This window comes from Drosophila persimilis, unplaced genomic scaffold, assembly GCF_003286085.1.
Source record: "Drosophila persimilis strain 14011-0111.01,24,50 unplaced genomic scaffold, DperRS2 tig00000000-arrow-pilon, whole genome shotgun sequence".
NCBI classification, from domain to species: domain Eukaryota; kingdom Metazoa; phylum Arthropoda; class Insecta; order Diptera; family Drosophilidae; genus Drosophila; species Drosophila persimilis.
The window spans coordinates 22,099,168-22,119,933 of record NW_020825288.1 but is presented as its reverse complement, the minus strand read 5'-3'; the positions used below and the strand labels follow the sequence as shown (position 1 = coordinate 22,119,933).

At 42.5% G+C, this 20,766-nt stretch overlaps 1 protein-coding gene and 1 pseudogene across 2 annotated transcripts in view; one reads left to right on the top strand and one right to left on the bottom strand.

Annotated features, from left to right (window-relative positions):
* Positions 1–19,273, top strand: part of LOC6591620 — a 33,034-nt gene extending 13,761 nt beyond the window's left edge. The window contains exons 2-11 of one of the 2 annotated variants that reach the window (XM_026985123.1): positions 9,757–10,338; positions 12,458–12,574; positions 12,639–13,074; positions 13,137–13,385; positions 13,446–13,705; positions 13,783–13,927; positions 14,823–14,972; positions 15,040–15,217; positions 15,280–17,246; positions 18,246–19,273. In XM_026985123.1, coding sequence (XP_026840924.1) covers positions 9,770–10,338; positions 12,458–12,574; positions 12,639–13,074; positions 13,137–13,385; positions 13,446–13,705; positions 13,783–13,927; positions 14,823–14,972; positions 15,040–15,217; positions 15,280–17,246; positions 18,246–18,278 — 4,104 coding nt within the window. In that variant the 5' untranslated portion in view covers positions 9,757–9,769 and the 3' untranslated portion in view covers positions 18,279–19,273. Of the gene's footprint in view, positions 1–9,756; positions 10,339–12,457; positions 12,575–12,638; positions 13,075–13,136; positions 13,386–13,445; positions 13,706–13,782; positions 13,928–14,822; positions 14,973–15,039; positions 15,218–15,279; positions 18,175–18,245 lie in introns of those variants that run through there. The other variant, XM_026985120.1, reaches the window with a different exon arrangement.
* On the bottom strand, positions 2,351–2,944 carry LOC6591621 (annotated as a pseudogene).
* Positions 19,274–20,766: the final 1,493 nt, after the last annotated feature.

The window sequence follows — 20,766 nt, the reverse complement described above, 5'->3', positions numbered from 1 at the left end:
TCAAACAACCACAAAAAAAAAAAAAATAATGACAAAAACCTTTTCTGCGAGGCTGAATTTTGTTTTTGCACTCTGGATCCTAAGCCTGGGTCTCTATTCTCGGCCGCGCACACGCATGTATTTTGTTTTATTACCTCTTTGGCTGTTTATTGTAGAAGAATAAATCTAAATAAATAAGGCACAATAGGAGTATTAGGAGCAATCAGCGAACGATGAACTATTTAAAGAAAAATCGAAGAAACTATTAACATAAAACAGTACTAAATGCAGACCTTTTTCCCCTATCTCATTGAAATAATATTTGTCAGATGGGTAGATACCATTTATACGTTTATTATTCAAATTATGTCCCCTTTTCGTTGAAAAAGATTCCATAAATCATAAATAGATAATGCAATTTATTGCATTGGGATTCCCATTAAAAATCAATAAATTTGTATGAGACTCATCAATTTATTTGAATTTATATTTATATTTCGATAAAATTCCCCAGCCAATAATTAGTTTCCCAACAAATTATTACAAACAAGTAATTTTATCGCTCATTAGCATAAAATAAATGTAAAATTTCCCGTTAAAATTCTTATAATCTGTTAATGCACATTCAATATGACATTTCCACAGATCCCCCCTGTTTAGTATATAATCCAATTTAATTAAAACTTAATTCTGTTGATGATGTGGGTGAAATATCTGACATTTAATTTCAATATATTTATTCAGCTTAACCATTTCTGTGGCAAAAGTTTATCCAGATTTGGAGAAGGGGTCTGTGCGAGTAAAACTCTTTACTCAAAACTTTCGGTAGCCGCAAATGTTGACGACATTTGTCCACACAGATGCTGCCCTTCAATCAAGACAATCCCCGGGCCAATTTGATAATCCTCCATCCATCCAAGCATCCAACATCTGGGCCTGTTAACACATTTTCTTGGCCCACAAAAGCCGCACCGCAAAAGTCTGCTTGCGTCATGCGAAAAACTACGAAAACTGAGACATCGCATCAATAAGCCTTAAGAGACTTGGACTTCATATTGCCGTTTGCTTCGTGACTCTCAATGGGTCTCAATCGAAACGAGGATGAAGGCTCGAGACCTGGGATACGCTGGCAAAGGAATAGATTCGTAATCGAAACAATCCCCCGAAATTTTCTAGGGTATACAAATTCTCCAACGAGAGGAGGCTGGAGAGAAAGAGAAGGAAAAGGAAAGACAGCGAGACAGAGGCTTGATATAGACACGTGCAGCCTTTTGGTAAACCCAACGGTATCCGCATAGCAAGACACAGTGCAGAGTGACTGAATAAATGAGTGAATGAATGAAGAATGAGTGAGTGAGCGAGTTGGTGGATTTGAAAGCGTGGCAGTGCCGGTGTGGGCGACCCAAAACGTAGGCCAATGTTAGGGCATGGCCTGATGAATATGTTGAAATCAATCAGGTTACCCGAAAAAGCAAAGACACGTTTCCCCCAGCCTGCCCCCCTCAATCTCTTCCCTCAATTGGCTCATGATATGTGACTTGGGTACGTGAAAATTGCATTTCATTCGCTCTCGCTCTCTCTTGCGATGTCTTTATGTCTCTGTGTCTCATATTGGGAAGACGTCACGTCAAGTCTTGTCATGACAGGTGGGAGCGTGGGCGGGTGGTGAAGGTGCGCTAACGGTTATGTGTCGCATGTGCCACGGTGTGCCCTGTCATCTTCAGTGTGCTCTGTTGGGCTCTGTTGCATTTGACATTTCACTGTTGTATTTATTAAAATTGGAAAAAAAAACCGTTTTTTCCCCCACAAAAGCACTCTATCTGTTTTCCTCATTCCCTTTATTCTCTGGGCTCTTTGTTCTTCTCCCTTTTCTTTGCGTAAACTTGTTAAAAACTCATTATTATGTTGGGAACAGGTAAAATTCTGTTTTTCTCATACCCTTGCAGGGGGTATTGTGTTAATTTTTTCTTAAATTTTTTCCTATCAACAAGTTTTCCATCAGTTAAGTAAAAAATTCCTAGCAAAAATTGTATTGTATCCTATGGTTATATATTGGAATCTATATATTATTTTTGATCTATATGAATGTAGAACAGGAGTATGCAAGGAATCTTATTCATTCCCAGTAGAGTGAAAGGTCCACGAGAGACAAGCTTTTTAAAATTTTAACCGGAATCCGTGACACATTTTTGAATATTGGCACTAATAATTTTAACACAACATCGATATTTTTATCGATTTCATCGTACAAGTCCCTAATCGCTTGTGCCAAAACATCTCTTTTCATGTCATTCGAAAAAAAGTTTCAAATAGGAGTTTCTCTCATTGAGGATTCTTTATTCAATAGTTACTTTATTAACATTTATCCATATGCTGGTTGGGTTTACAGAATTAATTAAATGGCTAACGAAAGTGTTGAATGTATTGAGAGGTGCAGCAGCCTGTTCGCCGAGTATCGTAACAGTAATTGGTGTACATGGATCTATGTATGTTCTGTAGATTAATTTGTGTCGGTGTTTTTTTATTGCTTTTGTTTGGATATTTACTTAGCAACATTCTATGCAAAGTTTTAACCCAATATGCGCTTAACGTCTGAGGATTTGCTCAGATCCCCATTGTACGAAATGGTTCCAGATCTGGCGATGCGACATTCGAGCATCTCCGTGGAGAAGTTTACGTCCTGGAAGCCGACAATAAAGTCAGCCGTCGTGCTGTCCTTTACCAGAAGAATCTCGGGTATTACTTCGATGCGCAGGCGCTTCTGCAGGAATCCAGCTCTCTCGATGTTCAGTTTGCAGAACTTGGCCTCTAGATGCTTGGCGGCCAGGAGCTTCAGGTGCCAGTCCATGATGCGGCAGCCCTGGTTGCCAGTCTGATAAAACAGCACAACGATGTTGGGCGTATGGCTTGCCATTTCGAAAAACTCCTTCTCGTCGAACAACTTCTTGTTGTTCTCAGCTTTCATTTTCAAACAAGCTTTGCGATATTCGAGCTAAAAGATTCAGGAAGACTTCAAGTAAACAAAATCTATAGGACTTTTAAAAACAATTACCGAACTATTTGTAGCGTAATCTATTGATTTTTTTTCGAATGTTTCCAGTTTTAGAACTTTTATGAAAGTGAAAAGGATTTAATCCTGGTATATGCCCTAGAAGCTCACTGCTTGCTGAGACTTTGTTGCCTTCAACTATACAGCCAGTGTTGCAGCCTAAAGAAATTCTCTATTATTGTTTGCGAACACTGTTATATGCTCGTTATACTCGTATTGCTTGTATTTCGGGAACAGGCGATTCGGATTCAGCCCTATATTCACCTAAATTCTTAATATATTTCTGTCCATCATATGTATGTATTTTTCCAGGTTTAAACCTTTACCATTTAAATATCTCCGCAACAGCTAGTAAAAATATTGAATAGCTGTACAGAGAATATCGTCTAGTTTTCAGAGTCTTATTATTTCGGTATTTCTAGTGGAAGTTCCTTCACATTTACTGTCATTCTTTGCGGCTGTCGCAGACACTCTCTCTCTCTCTCTCTCGCTCTCTCTCTTTTTCTCTCTCTAGCTATGGAAACGACGTATCGAGGGAAGTATATCCAAAGCTATAGCGTTCGAAGAGCTCTCCTTCCATTCTTGTTTGTTAGGTCTTGTATCCATGTGGTTCGTGTTGCTATTTGGACACTGTCTGTTGGGTGTTGTGTGGTGTGTGTGTGTATTGTGGTACTTGTATCACATATCAATTAAAAGTTTCGCCCCAAGTTGTAATCAGTTTGAGTGGAGTCTGTGCCCAGTGCCTGTCCGTGTTCCCAGTGCTGCCTGTGTTGCCTGCTTTTGGGCGTGCCCCAGTGATTCGGCTAATGATTCCGGTTACAGCCACGGCAAAGAATTTGTTGTTACATTGTTTTCGCTTTGTTTTCCGATTCAGTGGATGCCAAGGGCTTTTGTTCGCAGTGTGAAGGGAGGCAGTCATCTAATGCTAATTGCTGCTCTAATTGGTTAGATTAAAGGTGGCTTTAAGAGGCAATCGGATTGTTGGCTTCATAAGCGGATAAACAAGTATTTTTTTGTAGATTTCAATTGCGTGTGGAGTGTGTAAATATTAACAAGGAAACTTAATAGTCAACTGATTGAAAGACCTGCCAATCTATTTGTTTAATATTAAGATATGTATGTTAAAGATTCTACGATTTTTCGCTCGATACCTATATCCTTGAGAGCTTTCCTTTTGGTTTGCAATAAATTGCATTCCGAGTCCCGAAAGAAATTCGCACAACAAAACAAATCAATAAAATTAAAGCAAAACCTTGAGCAATAATAAAACCCGACTTTAACACACACACCCCCCCCCTGCAGCCATGTGCCAGCCATTTAGTTAGATCGTTATAAAAACACTCTCTCGTGTGCGTGTGTGTGTGAGTGCAGCTATATCCATATCCATATAGACACGACGCCCATAACTACCCGAACCCGTGCATCGCATCGATATATCGGGGAACGCTGTGGCCTGGCCTGCGGTTGAACGTGATTTTTCAAATGTCACGCACACACGGAATGATATGTCGGTGGTGGATGGGGGGCCAAAAACAACAGTAAATCTGTTTACGTGGGTGGGAAAAAAAAATGAAAATTCAATGAAAAACGCTTTCGCTCGAAACTGCCAGCGATAACGAAAACCATTCATAAAACGCGTCGCTTGTAAACGTGAAACTGATAGAATGGATCCGATAACTATAATGCAATGGGATAACTGGTTACAGGTAGAAGAGGGTGATTCGAAAATATATCCTGAATCAGATGTTTAAGAATTCAAAGGCTCTCCAGTGGAACCATAGCTCCCTGGAGGGTACTAAGCAGAGATTCCTACCTCTCATCACAGTACATCGAACTTGGATACCAGTTCCAGCCAAGAAATCATATTTATTCGTAGTAAAATATAAAAATTTAATTCTTCGAACATCTAATAAATACAATACCATACAATACAGGCCATGTCCTTGCTCCCAACTACTTCCATCTCTCCCACATGACGATGTGATGCTCGACTCCCTACTCATAAGCGAAAAGTGCAAAAGAGGATGCCCGTGAATTGCCAAAACAACATAAATTGCGTGTACATGATGGGTGTTTTTTTTTAGTTTTGCTGGGGCTCTTAGCCCGTAGTTTCCTTGGTGTATATACAAAATATATTGAGTATTGAAATATTGAGAAAAAGAGAGAGAGAGAGCTTTCACAGTAAAGTCCATGTCTGGGTGTGTGTGTTTTTTTTATTAAATATGCAGCGAAGCAACATTTATTTAACTTTTACTTTGAGTTAAATGTAATTGAAATGAGCGACGACGATGGCGATGGCGCGACGTCAAGCAATTTTATTTCATTGTACCTCCTCCTCCGCCTGTGCCACGTCCAGTGCCGTGCCTCTTTCCAGTGCCACTGCCTGGCAGCGTAATTTCTTTTCAATTAACAATAACGAAACGAAGCGAAATTGGTAAAAGCAAGAGTAGTAGCTCCGCAGAAAGCTGTTGCCGAAGGGGAGAACGCGGGTGCAGCTCTACAAAATGGTTCAAGTCTTTAATTGAAATGAAAAAAATAATACTACTCGCACAGCACACATACAAATTGTGTTTAATTTCTGCCACAAAAGAGAGGCTGCTGCTGCCATCCGCACCTTTCTTTCAGTTAAGCCCTCGGAACTGGGACAATTTGCAAAAAGCTTAACTTTATTTTCAGTATGTTTTTGTACAAGTTGGTCAACAGTTTTCGTTCTGTTTCTGTTTCGGTTCTGGCTCTGGCTCTACCTCTACCTCAACTGATGCTCTTTCTGGGGCTGTTATCGCACGTCATCAGACTTTTGCTGTCTTTTCATTTCATTTCTTTTCATTGCTCCGCACAATTTCCGCAGCGACATTTTACAATTGTCCATGACTGTCATACAGAAAAATACACTGGGCGAAATAAATGCTACTAGAAATTAATTTTGGAATAGAATCAAGGAGGATTTTTCAAGACAGCTTTAAGCTTTAAGATTATCTTGTTATAACCTCAAGATTATATGTAAATATGTATATAATATAATATAAAATATAATAATAAATGAATATTTCATTTAAATTAAATGAAATGCAAATAATTTCTAAAGGTACAGACACAATTTTGAAAGTCATATGCATTTATTTTATATAATTAAGATTTTATTTAATTACTTAAATAGTAGTTTTAATACATAATCAGAAAGTTGTATTATAACGAATAGCGGAATGGAGTAGGGGGAACTACACCTTATCGTAGAATCATTAAATACTATATATTCCAAGATTTACAGCAATATATGTATGTGGTATTCTTTTCTAACCATTTCCTTCTAGATGTCCAAGAATATATGTAATCCATATACGAGTATTTGAATGAATATTTTTGTTCAGTGTATTCCAGAGTGTATGGCTATGTGTGTGTGATTTCCAGTTGCTGATCTCTGTCCAATGCCCCCGACCGACCATATAGCACGGAAACATTTTTCAGCTGCCTTTTCTCTCTGTTGACACAAATCATTCGCTGGAAGTGTCGCTCCCGTTTCCACTTCTCCTCCATATCCCTCTCTGACGTATCTCTCCACCCCTCTCTCTCTCTCTCTCTGACGTTTTCCCCTGACGGCCTGCATTTCTTGTCTACTTTTGTGTTTGGATTTGTTGTCCAAATGTGTGGAGGCCCTGCCTGTCCGTATCGGTTACACTCAAAATGGATGTAAAAACGCTCTAGACGATGGCAAAAATGTTTGTACAGTTAAGAGTGCTCGAAAAAAAAAACTGTTCGATTCTTGTAGGGAACGGACGGATGGAACATGGGTAGTGGTAGAGGGACAGCCTTTGAGGGTCTTTTAAAATTTATTTCTGTTTGCCAAGCAGTTAAAGAATTTAATCTATGTACATTTTCAAGTAAAAGAAGAAGGAGGCAAATGGAAGGGCAAGGAACACAGATATAGTAGGGCGAGAGTCTCGTTATCACTGGTTTAAGATTTCTAAAGAATACAAAGAGATTTTTACTTTCTAAGCTCTCTTTTAGAAGATATATCAAAGCCTTTATAAAGCTGTCTATTCAAAATAGATGCTCAAAAAGTCCCATTTTCAGCCTTAATTCAGGAAAGGTTTGAATATTTATATACTTTACATCTAAATCGATAGAAACGATAGATTGTGATCGAGATATCACAGATATCGAAATAATCATACGTACATGGATCTATTTACAATTATTATTTATATTAAAAACGAAGTATGGATATATCTCTAACTTTGTCGCATCTCAGAAACAGAAAAAAACTCCTGAATCCTATCTGAGCCTGCTCTTCTGGCTTGCTCACAATCGAAATCCCTTTCCTTTAAAGTCCAATATTTACCAAGTATCCTGTTTGGCACTCCATTCATCTACATTACAAGTTCTTGCCAACTGGAAATCAACATTCCGTTTCCAAACATACCTAACCTAGAAAACAGCAAGAAGCAAACGAACGAGAGAACAACTTTATGAACATTTTTGCACTTGTCTATTTGGACCACTACTCCGCTCCATCCATTCCATTCCATGCCAAACAAAGAAAATAATATGTAATTCAAAACATTGTTCAAGTGTTCCAGTTTTTCCAGAGAGTGTACGAGTGTGTGTGTGTTTATAGAACTTTTGCACCACACATGAGAATGGAAGGAAGGCTATCTAGATATCTATTTCCTGGGACCGAAGCTCAAGATACCCTGGAAGATCCATCACTCTAGTGAAAGATAAGTGATAAATGTATGTGGGATTAAGATTTCCATGGAAGACGGCTACGATTTTTGGATCTCTGATCTTGTTGGATCTTTAATGAAAGACCATAATAGTACCCTGTGAAAGGGTATACCAAAGTACAGTAGAAGACCATCTCATAGATGGTGGAACTTGTCCAGTTGCCGTTGTTTTTGTCAATCCGTTACTCGAGTGGATCCCCGTCGCCTATCCATCCTCCGAGTATCATCATCAACATCATGGGGCATGATGATGAGCCCGGCCCGCTCTTTGGCTGCTGCTCCTTTTCCATTTCCATCTTGGGCCATCGCCTCGACTCGACTCGACTCGCCTAATGGATGTCTCTTTGTTTGGCTCTGCATCTCTGTCGTATCTCGTTTATTGATGCTGCATCTCTCGACGACTGCCACTCCACATCATGGCTCCACTTTCCGCTGTCCACTCCAGTGGATTCCCGTCTACTCTCTTCGGCTCTGCACTCCACTCTACCTACCGGATGAAATTGCGCAAGCAAACAAACACATCCATTTTGCAGAGTCCCCCAAGCCACCCCGTTGTTTGTTTGGATTCATCCGACTATTCCCACTATCGGCCATTGGCAGTCTCTGCTCTCCAACACAAACACAAACCATATATAGGAGCGTATATATACATATATATCTATCATCATCCCGGCAATCCTTCGCCTGGTACTCCGTTGTGGAATAAATTAAAAAAATCGGCTTTGCCAGCCGTTTGCCGATTACTGGACCATGTCGAGCCAAAAATCCAAAGGCTGTCAATGCTGTCCAATATCTAAACATTATGCAAATGCTCTTTGATATTATTGAAGAGTTTAGACAGAGTAAACACTGATCCATTTTGTGGTGAATGGATGAATGGACAGAATGGATTTGGGGTGTAGAAACGAGGAGAACACTTTTAACATCTGTAATACTATGGTTTTTTATTTTGTTAGAAAAATTCTAGCTTACATGAGATTAGCATAAACACATTATTTTCGAATTTGTGAATATTCCAACAACAGCAACAGCAAAAATTCCTTATCAGGGAAGCTCGAGTCTAGCTCTAGAGGTATTGGATATTGCACAAATGGGAAGAAGTCTAAAGAAAAACTCAACGGCTTATTACCTTTTATTGATATAATTAGTTTCTTAGATCAAGTAAAACCAATTGAATGGTGGCAATGTATTAAGAAATAGTTCTTAGTGCTGATATTTCAAAGCGAAACTGTTTTCGATATGGTCTTTACAGAATTCAGCAATCAATTGCTAGATCTATGAGCGCTTTTAGGTCAGATCCCATCTAATGATGTTCTTTAAACTCGTACAGATGTACTCGTACGGTATAAGCCCCCTGCACTGCAATAAACCGCACTAATATTCCAACAAATATTTGCATCTGTGCCGCATCTCTCCGAACAATCCAAAAAATTTGATCTAGTTTTTGAGAAACTGGTGCCGCATACCATGACCATTCCCGTGTTTACATCTCATCTCTCCCCAAAAAAGGGAACAAAAATACATGCATAAAAAAGAAAAGCAAAAAAAAGGAGCAAAGAAGAAAAAAGCAAATGATAAAATTGTGTCATAACATTACCAGTAAAAACGAGTTGGCGTAAAACCTGAACCTATCCCAAAACCAAACGAAAAATTCCCCGATGATTATGATGATCATAATGATGATAGTATGGCCGGGTGTCTGCTCCGATTGGGGTTCGGAGACCTGTTTTCAAGACCACTGCAGTGCAGTCCCCGCAGCAGAAAAGGCAATGCCTCTCAATCCAGTCCTGTACGAGTATGTTGACTTATGGGCCACAGAGCCAGAGCCTGTTTGCCAAAAGTGGGTCGACTTGGTCTTGCTCTTGGTCGTCTTGGTCGTTGGTCTTGCTCTTGGTTATGTGGGGAGTGTGGAGTGTGTATGTGTGGAATGTGATTTGTAGCCTGTACAATGTGTGAAAATGGCCTGACAACGACTTGACTTTATCCCCTCTCTGTCTCTTGCAGCGAATGTGTTTCAATGATGTTACTGCCTTCGGGGCGTTCGAATAGTGATGTCTATCCGCTACAAAGTGCCAACAACAGCAGCACAACAGCCTCAGCCCCAGCCGGAGCAAAGCCCTTGCTACTGACACGAACATCATCGCCACAATTGACAACGTTGCCCACAACAAATGGCACCAACGCCCCCCACACAACGCCCAATCGCCCACTGAATGGTGTAGGAGGAGCAGCAGCAGCAGGAGCAGCAGGAGCCGCCGCCGGATGCCCGTCACAGTCGCAGTCACAGTCACAGACCGGAATACAGCCGATAACAGCAGGAGGAGCAGTAGCAACAGGAGGAGCAACGGAGGCGACAACAACGGAGCCTGTCAGCAGTGGAATTGGGGTCGGCGTTGGCCCTGCCACTGCCGCTGGCACGGGCATCTATGGGCCACTTTTGGGTCAAAGCCATGGACATGGAAGTAACGCTGCTGGCGTTGCCGGAAATTGGTCCGAAATTGATGGACACTTGGAGACAATACAGGAGAAGCTAAAGCCTGGTTGGACCGTGCATTCGGGAAAGGAGGGACGACTCTATTATTGCAAGTGAGTGAAATGCCAAAGTATCATTAATCATACCATCCCCACGATTTGCTCTCCTCTTTGGATTATAAACTGGAAAATATAGGAGATCTGAAACGTTATTTACTTGGGGGAGGGATCTAACTGAGGTTAAGAAAATTATTATCAAATGTTAAGGTATGTTTTCTATTGGAAACAATTCCATATTGAGGTTTCAATAGTAATTTATCGTAAATGATATAGAATTCGTGCGAAATTTGTATTATATTTGAGGAGGAGTTACACTTTTGATAGGAATTATCATTTGATGTTTCTAACATTTGGTAACTCTTGTACCTTTTTCCTGTTTTTTGAAGAATAATAATAAATCGCTAAAAAAACACAATTTCAAACTACTTATAAAAGGATGTTACGATGCTTTCATATGTATTTGGAATTCTGTGTTGCATTTTTAATCTAAATTAAAGTTCTATTTCAAGTCATTTACAACTTGAAGAATCACAATAGGATTTTACTGGAAAATCCTTGAAAGTTGTTCCTTTTTTAAGTTCTGGAAGGCCTATTAAATATTTAATTTTTCAGCAAAAGTTTTCATTCAAGTGACGTTTTAAAATATTTAAGTACAGCCCTCCTTTGGGGAATTCTATTTCCTCTAGTTAAGAGAATATTTGGAATGGGAATATTCCTCCTTTGGTAACTTTTCGGATCCTGCTTTTAATATAAAAGAACTCTTTAAGCTTTTAGCTAGCAAAAGTATCCTACAAAGGAATATTAAACAGTGTAAAAAGCCTGACATTTATGCAAACATTAGCGTGGCCAAAGTTTCAACATTTTAATGCCTGTCCCACTGACGGAGTGACTGGCGGAAATACGATGTCCTGGCCTGGTTAGATGGATGCGAATGTGAATGTGAATGTGAGTGCTGTGAATGTGGGTGGGTGGATGGGTGGCTGACTGAATGGCTGGGTCTTGGTCTCGGGGCTGTGCTGCACATAAATTGATTATGCGCAAAATTCTATTAAATAATTTTACACTTTGTTGCACATCAAACTGAAAGCGCACAAAATGCCATTGCCGAGGCGACTCGCTGTGGCATGGATGGGGATGGGACTTGGACTGGGGGCGATAGAGACTGACTGAGTGAACAGCTCTGGTTGGGTCCCCGGGTACAAACACGGACATGGACATGGACCCGAGACCCCCTTTCACCCTCTCGCTCTCGCTCTCTCTCTATGTATCTCTGCTTCTCGGAAAGTGTGCAAAAGTGCAAAACTAATTATCACAATTGTGTGCAGCCAGGAAATGAAGAAAGACAGCAACGGAAGCCACCAAGGTGGCCTGATGTGGGCTGGAATTGGATTTGGTTCTGGGCCTGGGTCTGGGGCTTTGAGTTGGGTTTGGCTTGCTATGGGTTTGGCTTTGCTTTGCTTTGGGGCTGGGACTGGCACTGGGGCTGAGGCTGAGGCTTGTGGCACGATTATGGGTGGCTGCTGTTTATTGCATAGTCAAGCAAATAACCCAATTAGCGTTGATTAATGTCAATTGAAATGCATTTTGCAGGGCCCAGCCACAGGGAAAAACTATACCCTTGTTTGTGTCTGTAGGGTTAGCTAATCCACAAACAAGTCTATCAAGAAGTTCAGGGTCAATTGTGGGTGTGCAGGCTTTTGGGTAACTCTAGTGGGATTTATTTTTTAGAGAAAAATGAATACAAATACCTTATATGGATCCAGTTTGCAATTTACGAGATCTCTAATAGGAATATGTATGTATATAGTTCACCCTTGTATAAGACCGGGGTATAAATAAACACAATATATACATATATTATGCGCCAACTAACCATAAAATTATAAAACTTTTCTCAGCCCGCTTTTTATTCCGTGAGTGAAATTATCTATTTAAATATTGTATAATTTCAAATATTTTTCCAAAATTAATTCGCAATCATTAGCTGTCATTTAATACCTGTGATTCGATCATGTTAATTGTTTTAATAGTACGAGTATGTATATTATAGATAACCACACATACGCCTACCTCTCCCGACTCAGTTCCGATTCCAAATTGTTTGTGTTTCGGGGAAAAGTCCTTAAATAATAAATTAAATTTAATTGTAATGATATTCTGTTCTGTTTTCCAGCCACTTGGCACAAACATCAGGATGGCTGCCCGCCTGCGAGGATTGGAGCAAGCATGAGGAGCTCTCCTATGGCTGGGAGCGTGCCATAGATTCCAAGGGTCGTTCCTACTACATCAAGTGAGTGTCTATCTGCCATATACTATGCCTAAGGAGAACACTCCCTTAATTATATTCTTTATAGCCATCTGAACAAAACGACCACATACGAGGCACCCGAATGCATACGCTGGGACGAGCATCCGCCGGAGCCGCGTCTCGTCCACCTGCAGCGGAATGCCAGCCTGGGATTCGGTTTTGTGGCCGGCAGCGAGCGTCCGGTGATTGTGAGATTCGTGACAGAAGGCGGTCCCAGCATCGGGAAGCTGCAGCCAGGCGATCAGATACTCGCCGTGAACGGGGAGGATGTCAAGGACGCGCCCCGGGACCATGTCATACAGCTGGTGCGTGCCTGCGAGTCGCAGGTCAGTCTTCTGGTCTGCCAGCCCATGGCGCACTGCATCCTGCCGGGCCGCAAGTCCACACTCCTGTCGGCGGGCAAGCGGGCCAAGCTGCGATCGCGTCCGAGTCGCGTGAGATTCGCCGAGAGTGTGTGCGTCAATGGGGCACCTCTATTTCCGGTAAGCAGATGGACATCCCTCGAGCTGTGAATCAATCTTTAACTTGTTTTTATTTGTATTAGCCCTCGGCGTTCTCCCTGGGCGATATATGCGTGCCACCGATGGCCAATGTGCTGAAGGTGTTCCTGGAGAACGGGCAGACCAAGTCCTTCAAATACGATGCCACCACCACGGTCCACGATGTGGTTAGCTCTCTGCTGGACAAGCTCTGTCTCTGCTGCGGAGAGCTCTTCAGCCTGGTCCTAGAACATGTGAAGAGCCTCAAGAGAAATAAGCTCACGCTGCTGGATCCCCAAGAGTCCTTGGCCAGGGTAGGATTCAACTTTCCAGCAATGGGGAATCTCAGATTAAAGATTTGCGTTTCCTTTTAGATTGCTGCTCGTCCGGGAGCCCACAAGCTGCGCTGCCTATTCCGCATCACCTTCGTGCCCATCTCGGCCGCCGAGCTGGCACAGAGGGATCTGCATGCCCTGGACTACCTCTACATGCAGTGCTGCAACGATGTCAACCAGGAACGCTTCGCCCCCGAGCTGCAGCCGGAACTGGCCCTCCGCCTGGCCGCCCTCCACATGCACCAGCACGCCCTGGCCAACAATTTCTCACCCGCGAAGCTCACCGTCAAGCTAGTTGAGTGAGTGCAGCCCCCAGTTTCCCCCCCAGGGATATGGTGATCTGGATAATTAATCTCTGACTTCTCTGATCCTTCAGACGCGAGTTTGGACTGGAGCGATTTGTCCCAGTCAGCCTGTTCGAGGGCATGAAGCGGAAGGAGCTGCGCCGCCTGATCTCCCACTTCTTGAAGCTCAATGCGGAGATGACGGGATCATCGAGCAAGGTCCTAACACAGCTGCAGGTGAGAAAAAGAAAGAAAAAAAAAACCAAAATATCTAATCTTAAATTATTGATTAAACGAAACAACTAGAAATGGGTTAATGGGTTAATAGAATACTCTACAGAAGACACTTTCCAAATCAAATCTACCAAATCGACTAAACAAAGGATTAAAGAAAGAACCAGAAGTGCTATTTACGAATAACTTAACTAAATACTTAACTAAAAAAGAAACTATCAATGCACTTATAAGCAGTGGAGATGGTGTTAGGAATGATACGACTTCCTACTTAATTCAGGATAGATAGAGATGACAGAAATTATAAATTTTAGGACGCCAGAAAGGTCTCATATGAATGGTTTTTTCCCAAAGAAATGGATTCCAATATATGAAAGATATCTAAAGATGATTCTTTTTACTTGGTTGGCCGTTATTCTTGTCCTTCCTATTCTATTGCTATTGAGAGACCTTCTCAGAGAGGATCGCAATAGAGAGGTGATGAGAGACCAAGTCGAAAGTGGTCCTTGGTATTTTTAAGTGTGAGTGAGATGGATAATATTTGGCTCAGAGAGAATACTTGGAAATGCTTGGAAGTCAGTATCTTTGCAGAAAGTCGACCTGTTGATATATATTTTTTTAAACCATTCTTTATATGGAAAATATGTGATTTTCGTTTGATATTTATTCCATAAAGATATTGATATTAAATAATTTATATAAATAATATTGATATTTCGGCCAAACAAAAACAAATATCACCTAAATATGGGCGATATTATATTAAATATCCCTAGAAGTCGGTGTTGAATAATCGAGTGAGAGAATGCCACACCATAATCCAAATATATAATATAAAAAATCAGTGAAACGAATCTCTAAATAATTATAAAAACCCGACGTACTCGTATAATTGCAGGCCAAACTCCATTATCTAGATATAATCGCTAGTTTACCAAGCTATGGAGCCAAATGCTTTAGCACAAACCAAAGAGAAGGCGTCGAGCGTGTCCTGTTGGTGAGTCCACGCTTCGGCCTCAGTCAGATATCGAGTGCCCGCAATTCGGTGGTGAGTTATCCTCAAAAACAAAAACCCGCAAAGCCCCTTTACTCACTTTTTTTTTGCTATGAATCAGCCCCAACCGATTTCGGCCATCGAGGACTTCACCCATGTGGTGGTGAATCGTGAGGACGATGTGACCTGCAGTGTGTCCATCTTTATGCTCGGCGATCGGGCCGTAAAGTTCATCATGGAGGATCGGGATGCGTGCGAGTTCAGTCTGGTGCTGGGCGGCTACTATCGCCTGCTGACGGGTGAGATTCCCTTTTGGATACCCCAAGGATTACTGATATATTTCGATCCATTTCTCTCTTAGGCAACATGTTGAATCTGCTGAGGGAAAGAGACCCCTCGGACGAGGATAATGCCCCTGGTTTCTTGTCGCAGCACACGGTGCTGCCCGCGGGCTGGAGCTATCTGCTGCCCTACCACACGCGGGCGCACAGCGTCAACTTCCTGATGACGCCGCCCTACCATCCCGTGACGCAGCTTCCCCCTCAATTGGGGGCTCCCTTACAGGCGCAGTCCCTGCCCTATGTAATGGACTTGGATCTGCACAGCGTGATGGCCACGGAGCTGCTGGAGGAGGCGGCCAAGGACTCGGGCCTGAGCGACAGCAGCGGCAGCAACTACTGCGAGGGCCGCATCCAGTCCTCCCATCAAATGGCCAGTGTGGAGGCCAAGAACGAACAGGTACTGCGTCGCGTCCAGGAGCTACAGCATCTCGTCCAGACCTCCGAGCAGTATCTGAGTGAGCAGGAGCAGGGACTCTCCGGCGGAGGCCAGACAATGGCCGTCCTCGAGTTTGATTCGGACTGCGACAGTCTCAACAGCAGTAAGGTCTCCTCCACGGAGGAGACCTCGAATGTTCTTAGTCTGGGCGTGTCTCTGCCCCCGGGCAATCCCCTCAAGCACAGCGACTCGCTGACGCTTCTGGCGGAAACCATCAGCCATGATCTGAGCGGCATCACGCAGGGCCTCAATGCCATACCGGAGACGGTGGCGCCCGTCTCCTCATCGGCCCCGGCCACCCCAGCCACGCCCAAGCGAAAGCCGAGCCTTTGCAGCACCTCCAGTCCGCGGCCCCAGCGAAAGATGAACGGATTCAGTCAGCTGCTCAGCGATCTCCAGGCCTTGGGCACGGACTTTTCGCAGAGCGAAAGCGACTCGGAGTCGGTGGCCTCGCCCGCCCAGTCGCCCACCGCCAGGCGACCCCAGATAATGGTGCTCCAGGCAGCAGGCGGATCCATTCCCGGATCCGGAGGATTGGGAGCAGCCAAACAGCCGCTCTCGCAGCGCAGCAGCTTCGGGCTGCATAGCCCGGATGGCAGCCATTTTGGGGCCGAAACAAAGGACTACAATCTGCGAGAGTATCTCCAGCAGCTGAAGGAGATCAGCAATGCCTCGTCGGCGGACACGGATGTGGCGGCGCGCCAGCTGTCGGAGATCTACGGCTTTGAGGTGCGCGAGGACACCTTCATCGAGACGGACCCGGATCTGATTGATTTGCGTGCCATACCCCCACCCCAGACCCCGGATGAGCTGGACTCCCTGTCTCTGATGAATGCTGCCCCACCCAAGGGCTTCGAGGGTCGGGCCGAGGAGCTGGACAGTTTCCTGCAGCAGATAATGGTGGCACCACCCACCCAGAAGGCAACACCCGCCAAAGAGCTCACCCCGGAAGAGATTATGTCCTTTATCATCCCACCGCCACCTAATCTAGAGCAGCAGCAACAGGTGCCACAGCAGCAAGGGCCACCTATGGAGACGGAATCCCTGTACAGCAACTCGGTGCAGGCCAAGCGGGAGTTCTTCCAGTCCGTGGCCAATGGGAGCCACAACAACAACAACAGCAGTAGCAACACCGGCAAGGAGCAGTCCCCGCATGTCATCGAGTATGCCACTGTGGAGCGGAAGAGCAAGTTTAGCTGCTGTCCCACCACCAAAAAGGAAGAGTCCTCTCCCGCTCCAGCAGCAGCAGCAGCCGCACCGCCCGAGGTGCAGCCACCGCCCAGGACACCCACCGCTGAGCAGATGTCGCCACCACCCGCTCGACCACCCAAAAGCGCCGAGCTTCTGCAACGGTACTCACCCAAAAAGCAGGTGAGGATTATGGCCACACACCAGCAACAGCAGCAACAGCAACAGCAGCAGCAGCAGAGGGACAGCAGTAGGGGACCGCCCCAGCTGCCACCTAGAGGCAGTCCCACCTTCGATGCACAGCAGGCGAGTCCCCATCCCCCAGCAGCAGCAACAGCAGCAACGGCTGCCATGATGATGTCGGTGAGTGGTCCGAAGAAACCCCCACTGCCGCCCATTGCCAGTCGCCCGCGTCCAACGAACGGCATGTCTCCAGCACACCCTACTCCTGCACCACCACCTGCCCACTATTCACCGCCCATACCGGCCACGACACGCCTACCCAATGCTCATTCCAATGGCCACCAGCAACAGCTGCAGCAACAGCAACAGCAGCAGGTTCCTCTCGTACCAAAGAAGCCCCAGCAGCTGCACGGCGAGAAGCTGTTCCTGAAGAACGGCCACCTGATCGATGGGGAGGCGCTGCTGGGCAAGACCGATGTGGCCATGGCCGGGCTGCTGATCCGACTTGACCAGGTGGCAGCCCAGTGCTCGGCAGCCCAGTCGGCGGGCGGAGGGACGAGCATCGACGAGGAGAAGTTCCAGCGGGCACGCAACGAGCTGACAGAGCAGACTCTGGCTCTGGTGACGGCCAGCAAATTCCTAGTGGCCTCCATGTCGGACATGACGCTGATTACGCTGCCCGAGCACCTGACCTCCTGCCTGACGGCCATACGGCGGATCACGGAGCTGGCACAGGACATGACCCGGCATACATCGGCTCCGCTGCAGACGCGAAATATCGTCCTGAAAGTTCACGATGTGGCTAGCAGTTTCCGGGAGCTGGTGGGTGTGCAGATCGGACCCATTGGGGCTGGACAGTTGGCCCTGCAGGCCGAGTGCTTGGCTAATGTCTTGGCCACTCTGTTGCGATCCTTGCGGGTGTTCTCCCCATAGCCCAACGGGAGTACAGGAGGCGGATCCAATCCCAACCCTGACATATCGCACGCTCGTCTATCTACGCAACTCTCTCTATGTAAATCCCTATATACAACCTACATCTAGGATGGCAGCTGCCTATATGGCCCCTATATAACCTTATAGACTCATACAGTATATATATTTATATACATATATATATATATATATATATATATATACATATACATATGCGATATATCATCTCTCGAAACTATTTTACAGGTAAAGAGCAACGTCAGAGAGTCGTTGGTCTGATGTCTTTAGGCTAAATCCTTACGTACTCGTAATATCAACATGGAACATGGAAGCTCAAACGATGGGATCGTCTCTGCGTGTGGTATGGTGGAATATGCTATATGCTATATACTATATGCTATAGAAAGATCTTGACAAAATCTGATTTGTAATTTTAGAAAAATATAATGGCAGCTAGAATTATGTGATGGGATCTATGCAGGCATTTCAAATTTTCAATCATTCAAGGATCTTAAAGAACTTTCCCTGAAGCGTTTACAGTATATTTTGTTATCTATTTTTGTGGGCAATCTCTGGGGCAATGTCTCTGTAATTAATTCGAATTTTGTACCTGTTTTCAGTATTCCGAGCATGATTTTCTATTCTATTTTCTTTACTATTCCTTTCGCATTTGAATTTACGATTGTAGGCTTTTTCTCGAATTTGTTTCTACCTGAACTCTTCTTTAATCGTTTATATATCACTTGCTCAAAGCTGATTAAATATTTTTAGGAAAAAGCCTGTCTATCTCAATCTCCACTTATTCCATAATTGTCATATCTATCTACAGTCCTACAGCTTATTCCATCATATCTGAGCGATCCACATAATAAAATATCTCGAAAAAAACAAAAACATAAACGATATCTATTCTAAATCATAAAAAAATCACTTTCTCCACTTAAAGCATGCAACTAACTCGAATTTCTATGTGTATTCTCCAAAAAATCAAACTATTTTTATCTATACAAATTATATATACTTATATACAAATATCACTCTCTCGAATTGTTAGTAGAGCTCCTTGAACCCAGTCCCAGACCAGTCCCAAATACTACTTGAATTTGGAGGAACACCATGACTTGATTATCTAGACCAATTTATACTATGATGACAGACATACATATGTATGTAACTATATGTTTATTAAATTATGCTATCAGTATATTTTCTAATGTACATAATTTACACACACACAAACACACACATACACATGCATACATACCACATATATACCTAATACATAATACAATACAAATAAATATACCTTATAAATATTATAAAATATACAAATTGACCAAACAATAATCAAAATTTTAACTTGTGATATAAACAAAAAAATAAATAAAAAAATAAAATCCATAAAAAAAATAATAAATAAATAAATAAAAAGTAATTTTCCTTTGTTTAACAATGAAAGTCGTAACAGGTTATTTTTTTTTGTATAGTTTGTTCTTTGTTATTAATAAACGATCGATCGACTATATCTTTTTTGTTATTGTTAATGTGTCATAATTTTTGTTGTAGATGTTTTTGTTGTTGTTGGAGTACAAGAACGCGCACTAAGTTGTAGCTTTAACTAATTATATTTACAATAATTATTAATAAATAAAATAATCAATAAAAACAAAACTATCAAAAAACGTAAGCAAAATCTACTCAATAAAAAAATGTTTTTATTTGTTTATAATTTTTGTTGGAAAAAGAAACACACACAACAACACACACATATATTATGCGTATCATAACCATATGGGATATTACTAAATAAATATACAAATATGACTTAAAATTAATATAATATTAATATTATAATATTAAGTAAACCATATTCAAATGTACAATGTAAAACAATGTAACTGTTTATGACTTAATCGAAAAAAAACAAATGAACAAGAAAAACAAAAATGCATATGAAATTGTATGAAATAAATTCAATAAATAAACCAAAGGCAAAAGATTCGATCGACAAGTTTTCATTTGAATTTAAATTCGAGCTTGATAAACGGTACGAAATACGGTCTCATATCAATGAGGTTTTTTCCCGCCACAGCCGCAAATGCTGTCGCTAGCTGTCTGCTGTGACACCGATATTTATAACTGGAATTCGTCAGTATATTTACGGTATATTTTTGAAATAAGACCGTATATTTCGCCGCAGAACTCTATTGCAGCATGAGTCCCATTCCATATGCAAATGTTGCTAATTCCATGCACAAATGTTGCGGCAACATTTACTTGAAAACCGTTTTTTGGTCAAAATAAATTACGTAAAGGTAATTAAAAGAAGCAATCTGGTAGAAAATGCATTTATCTATGGGATAAAGCTAAGTGGGCATCTATAGCTTGAAATATAGGCAATACCGGATTCGCCGCAGTTTCGCTATTGCAACAATGAGTCTCATTCCATACACAAACATGTTGCTAATTCCATGCACACATACCCTGGGGGAAATGGATGATATAGAATTGCGGAAATGTGTTTCATCCCATGCTCTAATTAATGCAGAAACTAGTCAGTATCTATTTTAAACGATATTTTGCAATTAGTGGTCTTCTTACAGAGACCAAGAACTGGTACTGGGATCAGGTTTTATATACAAATAACTAATCAAATGCATGAATAGACCAAAAAAATGCAATCTACGACAAGGTTTTTACCAATTACATTTGAAAGCAGGTTGGAAAACATTATCTTTATATAATATTCTCGAAATAGGGTATAAAA